The 7989-nt window shown below is 55.2% G+C and overlaps 1 protein-coding gene across 1 annotated transcript; it reads left to right on the top strand.

Annotated features, from left to right (window-relative positions):
- The first annotated feature begins 2518 nt into the window (after positions 1-2518).
- LOC117797902 (carcinoembryonic antigen-related cell adhesion molecule 8-like) lies at positions 2519-7982 on the top strand. Its single transcript, XM_034650343.1, has 3 exons — positions 2519-2704; positions 3486-3845; positions 7432-7982. Exons 1-3 carry the CDS (start codon positions 2641-2643, stop codon positions 7716-7718), a joined length of 711 nt encoding a protein of 236 aa, XP_034506234.1. The 5' UTR covers positions 2519-2640; the 3' UTR covers positions 7719-7982.
- Positions 7983-7989: the final 7 nt, after the last annotated feature.

Here is a 7989-nt window from a genome sequence, read left to right as displayed (position 1 = left end):
CCCACAAGTCCAGGGCCCACATCTGTCCTGTTCTCCGTGGATTCCCAGGATCCAGCCCAGGGCCTGACACAACACAGATGCTCAGTAAATACTCGTTAAATGTATGAGGGAAACCCCACAATGGAAGCATGTCACCCCCCTGTCACCTGGGGTGAGAGCCTCTTCCCTGCATACCCAGGGCACTGGCATCAACTTGGGAGGAGGCCAGCATGTGCCGGAGGCTGTCCCTGTAAGGCTGTCGGGCCTTTCCCCCTCCTAGATTCAGGAGGGAGGACAGGGGCCTCCTACAGTTAGAGGGCCGACCCCCATTCATTCCCGGAACACAGACACCCCCTCCCATCTCTGTCTTGTGACTGTCTTCTGTCCCCAGAGAGCCTGGGTGGGAAGCCTGTGTCCTTCCTCTTCTCTTAGAGATCTGACCTGGCGCAAATTCTGGATCACCAGCCCAGGTGCAGTTACTACCGGGGGAGTTCAGAGCCCTAGCCTGACCTCAGTGAGGTCAGGCGGGACAGGAGAACCCAGATCTGCCTGTGTTTCCATGGGGCTGAGGGTCTTCTCCCCTTTAACAGAGGCAGCCCTGGGATCCCTCAGCTGAGTCTCCGGGTGGAGCTGCTCCAGCTCCTGGTTCCTGTGGGGAGACCTAGAGCAGAGGAGAGACAGAGACATAGATGACTTGGATGTAATCGCCTGTCCTCCCCTGCTGCGATGGGGAGACAGGGCATTATGGTGCCCAACCCCCCAGGCCGGTGCCTTTTCCCCAATCTCAAGAGACCCCTACTGGGTCATTCCTTGAAATCTCGAGGACAGAGAGGTCCTGTTGAGGGAGCACATCCCTCTGGGTGGATAATTCTCCTGACACAGGATCAGGAATCTTCTGGAGAGTGCCTGTCCTCTCCCTGGGCTCATGCTGCCCTGGGATGGAGTCAGGCAGTCTAGGACCCACAAGGACCAGGGCCCGGGCTGAACAGTCCCTCACCTCTGCCCAGGACTCAGGGACCCTCACTCACATCCTTTGGAGCCTGGTCAGCATCTCTGGGCAGCACCTCAGCATCGCCTCCAGGGGGCGACATAGGGACATGCAGACAACACACAGGAAATTAAACCCTGAAGATGGTTTTGGCTAAGGAGGTGGAGGGGGAGCCTGGTTTCCAGCCTTTCTTCAACAGACCCTTCTGGGTCCCTCACACGTGCCTGTTATGCCCGGCCCGCTCCTTCTGGGGCCCTAGGAGAACACTGATATGTCGGGGTCCCTGTCCAGATCCCCATTCCCTGCCTGGCACCACTCACAGGGGAGGCAGGGTGACCACAAGAAAGTCCCCCAGGCAGAGGACACGGGCTGCCTAGGACACTCAGGAGCACATGGACAGTTTCTGGGCCACAGTTCAGCCAACAGACACAGAGATGGAGGGTCTCCTCAAAACCTTCCTGGGAGTTCCAGCCATCCGACCTCCCACCATCTCTTCTCTTCCCGGGACACACAGGAAACCCCCTTCCCATCTGGGAACTGACCTCCTGAGACACCTCGTCCTGGGTCTCTGTCCCTCGAAGCAGAGACCGGGCTGGGGACACACAGGGATGGACCGTGGGTCCCTCACCAGTCATCACCCGGCCTGCCTCTTTCCCACCCCCAGAGTCATCTCTGGGACCTTGCTGCCAGAAGTCAATCCAACCTCCCCAGAGCCTGTGAGAACACTGGGGAGACTGGTACCCAGCTGGGCTTCTCTGTTACAAATGAAAATAATCCCCTGGATTTGGGGACCCTGGGGCATTGTGTGTGGTGCCCACAGACTCAAGGCCAGGACACAGCAGAGGCCAGCTGGGAGTAGGGAGAAGGGCCATCCTTTAAGGGAACTGATTCCCCCCCAGTCTGGCTATTCAGAGTGTGCTCCCCGGGCCGGGATGACCAGCATCACCTGGGAGCCTGTTAGAGGCCGACTCTGGGGTCCACACCACACCTGCTGAGTCAGAATCCGCATTTTCACAGGATCCGTAGACCCTCCGTGGGCACAGGAGAGGGAGAGGAGGCCCCACCCCCACATCATGGGGTCTCCGCCTGGCCAGGCATCTGCTGAAGCAGCATTTCTAGGTGTCACCTGGGCGTTCACAGTCTTGATAAAGTTCCACAGGTGACTCCAGTGCACAGAGGGGTGACATCCCTGTGACGAGAGTTCCTGAGGCAGCCCCCGGGTTCCTGCTCTAAAGGGAAAGCCAAACAGGGAGGAGAGAGGGCTGTGGGGGGCGCTGACCCTGCACCGTGCCCCCAAGCTGTGGGGGTCACCGGACCCCAACGCCACAGCCTTGTGCTTGTCCAAACAAGGGCGTGTTAGCTCTCGCATATGGTGGGAAATCACAGCTGAAGAGGGAGAGGCCTCAGCAGTTCCCAGGGAATCGCAATGTAGACAGAAATGAAAGGGGAAGAAGGGGACAAGGGATTCAAGAGCAACAGGTGGCGAAGAGGGGGAGGGAACCTGGCAGAGACCCCGCCCCCTGGCCCACGTGACACTCCTGCCCCCAGAGGCCACTCAGCACAGAGGGAGGAAGGCAAGCAGAGCTGACACAACCGGGACCGCACTGCTCCTGAGTGTTTCTGGAGCAGAAGCTCATCTCACAGAGGGAGGGAAACAGCGGGCAGCAGGCACCATGGAGCCCCCCTCGGCCCCTCCCAGAGGAGGACTCGTCCCCTGGTGGGAGCTCCTGCTGGCAGGTGAGAGGGATGATCCCTGGAAGGGGGCGGGGATGGGAGACAGAGGTGGGCTGGGGTCTCCCAGGAGGACAGGGCTCTGAGAGGGGACAGGAGAGCAGGGCAGGACTGGGGAGCCGGCTCAGCAACAGGAAAATCTCACGATCTGGAAGTGGTGAACCAAGGGCTGTTTCCTAAGTTACTCATCGCTGAGGACTGAATTTGGGAAACGTATGGTAACAACAACTAGGGACCCTAATCGCTGCCCCTTCCCACCAGCCTTAGATCCTTACAGACAAACGCCAGATGCAGAGGATACTGGGGACACATTCGTTCAGCTCCGGGTGTCTGCAGCCTGCCCCACCACTGGGGTACGGCACAGATCAGTTGAGTCCCTGCCCTCCCCGAGCTCACATTTATGGAGAGGAAGACAGACATGCAGAGACATCTAGAATGTGATGTCAGGTACTGACAAGCACCAGGAAGGGAACAGAGCAGTGAAAACAGAGGGTCTTTAGAGGAGGCGGTCAGGGCAGGTGTCTCCCCAGGACCCCCCGAGTGGGAGCAGATATCCGAGGGCTGGGAGGAGTAAGCGACAGACATGTGAGGAAGAGTGTTCGAAACTGAGGAAGTAAGTTCAGAGGCGCTGAAGTAGTGTGGTCATGCCGCTGACCTTGCAGGAGACACACACTCACACACACAACCCGAGACTGGGGGATTAACACCTGCTCTGTCTCCAGGGCCCCAGCTTTCCCTCCCGACACACCGGTCCAAATACTGATCCATCTCCTCCCTTCCCTCCTAGTCTCACTCTTAACCTTCTGGAACCCGCCCACCACTGCCGAAGTCACTGTGGAATCAGTGCCGCCCAATGCTACCGAAGGGAAGGACGTTCTTCTGCGAGCCCACAGTCTGCCTGGGGATCTTCTAGGCTGTAACTGGTTCAGAGGGGCAACTGTAATGTCCAGTCATCAAATTATATCATATATAGTAGACACACAAGTAGCTACCCCAGGGCCTGCACACAGCGGCAGAGAGACAATATACCCCAATGGATCCCTGCTGTTCCAGAGAGTCACCCTGAACGACACAGGAAACTACACCCTACAAATCGTGAGGAAAAATGCTCAAGTGGAACAAGGAACAGGACAAATCCGCGTATTCCGTGAGTAATTCCTCTCTCACCTCTGGTGTTGGGTGGGGTGAATTCTACGTCACACACACGGGACTCACAGGCCTGGACTGGGCCTCCATCCCCCTCGGCATTATGTCCTGTGTAGGGGTTCGAGCATTTAGTGTGGGACACACACACTGGAGACAAACTTCCTAAGATTGGAATTCCCTACCTGGATTCCAGCCCCAGCACATTCGCTGCAAAGAGAAGGACCAATCTGACAGGACTAACTCAGCAGAGGGAGACAGATTCAGTCCAGCGCCTTGGGCTCCTCCCTGTGACCATGACTCAGAAAGATCCTGCGGGTTCAGTCAGGGCCAGGCCTGAGGGGCACCCTGGGATCCTCACAGAGAAGCTCAGCCCAGAAAGCCCCTGCCCAGACCCCTGTCTCAGGGCTCCTGCCTCCAGTGACCCTGGGGAGTCCCTACCAGGCTAGGGTTTTGGCTTCCTGTCAGGGCTGACTGGGAGCAACGATTTCCTGGCTGCCTGAGTCCCGAGGTTCCTGAGCTGGTCACCAGCCAGGACTTGGGACGAAGGGCCGCATCTGCGGTGAGGCAGAGCCTGGTCCTTTACCTGAGAGTTGGGGTGGAAAGCAGAGATAGGCAAGGTCCCTTGGCCATTGTCTGATGGCCCTGGGGGATAGGAGACCCCAGAGAAAGGTCAGTGCCCCTAAGGAGGAACAGAGGAGAGAAGACGCTCCTGGCAGCAACTCCTGCACCAGGGATCAGGCCCAGGGAGCCGTCCCTCATGGAGGCAAGCAACAGATATCTATCTGGGCAGCGTCTTTATACCAAGCCTTAGGTAACTGTGAAAGATTTAAGATTAATTACAGACAACATGGCAAGCCTGAGACCATTTACTTGATTTTATTGAGGGAAACAGAGGCACAGGGAGATGCAGACACTGAATCAGAATCACACAGGCAGATCACAATCCTACAAGGTCTGTCTGCAGTCACAGCCCTGTCTCCTCCTCCACCCAGGCTGCCTTTTCAGGCATCTATGGACCCTGAGACCGGCTGTTGGATCAGACCTTTCTTAGGGATCCACAGCTCAAGGCAGATTTTCTGGTCTGGGAAGTGAGAGCAAATGGAGAATAAATGTTTTTACTCAAGAACTAAATTACCTTCATCAGTGATCAAAGTCAGTGCGGGGAATGCCCAGGCCTCCCCTCAGGTGGCCAATCCACAGCTGTCTGCATTAGACTTGGAATCGCTTATTGTTTCCTGATATGTTGATGTCATCCTGCTGCAGTGGAAGGGAAAGGACTCTGCCCTCTCCTTCCGACTGTAGACCCCTAACCACCACAGGGCCCAACAACTCAATTGCTCTTTCATGAAGGAGGGAAGGAATGAATAAATGATTCCCAATCTCTTCAGAGACTGGTCTCTGGATACAGAATTCTAGGAGGTTCTAGCCACACCTCTTCCCTGTCCCTCTAGGGGCTGAGACCCATCAACTATCCCTCTGACCACCCTCCCCTCAGACCACTCCCAGAGAGGAGTCTCATGACAACTGTGGTGTTGCTCAGCCATGGGAGGGTCCCATGCCTGGGTCAGCTGTGGGCTCTTAGTGCCTGGAGTCTTTGCAGTCACTTGTAACCCAAACTGCTCACAGCCTGGGACATTTCTGGCTCTCTGTTCCTTACATGTCCCTTATCTTCCTCCTCCTCCTCTTTTCCAGCTGAGACTACCCCTGCTATGCACAGCCTCCTTTACCCTTAAGCCTTCCCTGGATTCTTCCACTAACACCTGTGGCCAGGCCCACCCTCCCAGGCAACAGTAAAGGACACAGAAACCAGATCAGCAGACTCTGCTGGGCTCTGTCAGGAGCCAGTTTCCCCAGGTCACCAGGAGAACGAGCTTTTGCTGGGCCCTCATCCAGGGCTCTTTCCCTCTAAATGAAACACACCACATGACAAGGACATGTGACCCCTTGATCTACTCTCTACCCGACTCCACCAGGGAGTCAAAGGCAGAAGGGGCAGGTCTGCCATCCCCAAAAGCTCATGGGCCTATTCCATGCCTTTTACTCCTGACTCACATCCTCGTCCTGGTGAGGCCCTCGTTCTTCCCAGGGGTCCCCCAGACCCTCCCAACGGCGGGACTCCCAGACCCTGCACCATCTGACTGGTTCACTGCCTATTTCACACCCACACACGGGTGCTCCTGAGGACACCTTTACCATAGGCTGGGATCCTCTCACACGGTGAGATCCACCAGTCCCTGTCCTTTCACTTAGATGCTGCCCAATTTGGGTAAATTGGATCAAACTTGTGTTTCCTGAGGTCAAAAGAAAGCCACATATAAGCACTGGGTTTCTTCCCATTTTGCCTGACTATCTGTAGAAATTGGTGGCAGGAACTTTCTTTCCTAAATTTACTAACATAATGCATATCATTTCTACTAATTTGGTATCATTCCTCCCTTTACATAACAGAGGCACCTCAGACTTTCCCTCAATCAATTCTGTTTTTTAGCAGGACTCACTTGTCTTTCTCTACCCAGGGAGTCACTGATTTCAAACCCACCTTAACATCTTCCTTTGCTCATAATGTGATCCTGGTTGGACTGCAGAACTTGGTCTACAACATAGAGGGCTCTCGAGGGAGATTCTGCTCCAGAAACTAGTCTTAGATTTTTCAGGTACTAATACTGATTTTCACATATGAAAACCATTTAATTTCTCAAATTTCTATCTCATAACTGTGTTTACAAATGGTCCATGAGGGCCAGATACCCCCACCTCCCACCAGTCCCCCCTTCTGCATTTGAAAACACCCACTTGTATTTCAGGAAAGACCAGCATGGTCCTCACTGGCCTCTGCAGTGGGAAAAGAGACTTTAAAGACCAAGAGCAGAGCACATAGTTCTCCGCCAAAGCCAGCCAGGCCCTGCCTGTCACCCTCACTCTTTTCTGGATCATTTCTAGTCTTAACTCTTCTCCACCACTGTCTCAGGTCAGTCACCATGGAACACCTGGGAAGAACTGCCCTACTTCGTGGCCCTGTAGCCTGAGTGTGGACTGACCTCCAGGCTTGCCCCTGGTGTCCCCAGGTATTACTTCTGCTCAAATACCCCATTCTAGGCCATGCTGCCCAGTGTTCTCCAGGCTTATGAGCTCTGGGAAGGCCCATCATTACCCATCTCCACGACAACCCCGGAAAGCGAGGCCTCAACACCTGTAGGTTGACTGGCGTAGGTCTGTGCCATAGAAAGGGCCTCAGCACCTGCACTTTCCAGGTGAGGCCTCTGGGTTGGTCAGAAGGTCAGTTGGTCAGGGAAGAACGAGGAGAGTTCCAGGGTGGTCTCTGACTCCCTGCCCTGTGTCTTCCACAACCAAACCCTGATGCTTCTTTGACCAAAGAAAGCCTGTGCTTGCTCTCGGACAGAGAGCAGGTGACCTGTGTTCTCTGAGGCTCAGATCCTCATGCATTTGTCTTGAGACACACAGACCTGCCTTATGCTTTGAAGGACTTGGGTTGGCTGAGAGCTGAGAGATGTCAACTCTGATTCAAGATGCTTGTGAAGGAATCACAGGTACCATCCAGGGCAATGTTCTTTCTGTTGTCTGCACAGCGGAGTTACCCAAACCCAACATCACAAGCAACAACTCCGACCCTGTGGAGAATGCGGATTCTGTAGTATTAACGTGTGAACCTCAGACTCAGAGCACAAGCTACCTGTGGTCAGTAAACAGTAAGAGCCTCCCGGCCAGCGCCAGGCTGGAACTGTCCCTGGACAACAGGACTCTCACTATACACCGTGTTACAAGAAATGACACAGGACCCTATCAGTGTGAGACTCGGAACCCAGTGAGTGCCGATGGTAGTGATCCATTCACCCTGAATGTTCTCTGTGAGTAACTTCCCTTCCTACCTGGCCCGCGCTGCCAGCCCAAATCCACACTGCCAGAGGCCAGGCCACATCCATCCTTCTGGGGTCCGAGTCCATGACTCAGCTGGACCCCCAGGCTGGCCATGGCTTCTTGTCCCAGGGAAACGTGGGCAGACCCAGCCTAAGCCAAGACTAGGAGGGAAAGGCTGCTCCTCCCTGAGAGGGTCACCAGCCTGTGAGGAGAAACAGACGAATGTCTCAGACCCAGGCTCAGTGAACACAGGGGCTCCTATTGGGACC

Source organism: Ailuropoda melanoleuca, unplaced genomic scaffold (genome assembly GCF_002007445.2).
Source record: "Ailuropoda melanoleuca isolate Jingjing unplaced genomic scaffold, ASM200744v2 unplaced-scaffold1794, whole genome shotgun sequence".
Taxonomy (NCBI): Eukaryota; Metazoa; Chordata; class Mammalia; order Carnivora; family Ursidae; genus Ailuropoda; species Ailuropoda melanoleuca.
Note: the sequence above shows the minus strand (reverse complement) of the source record. Positions and strands in the feature narration are given on the sequence as shown.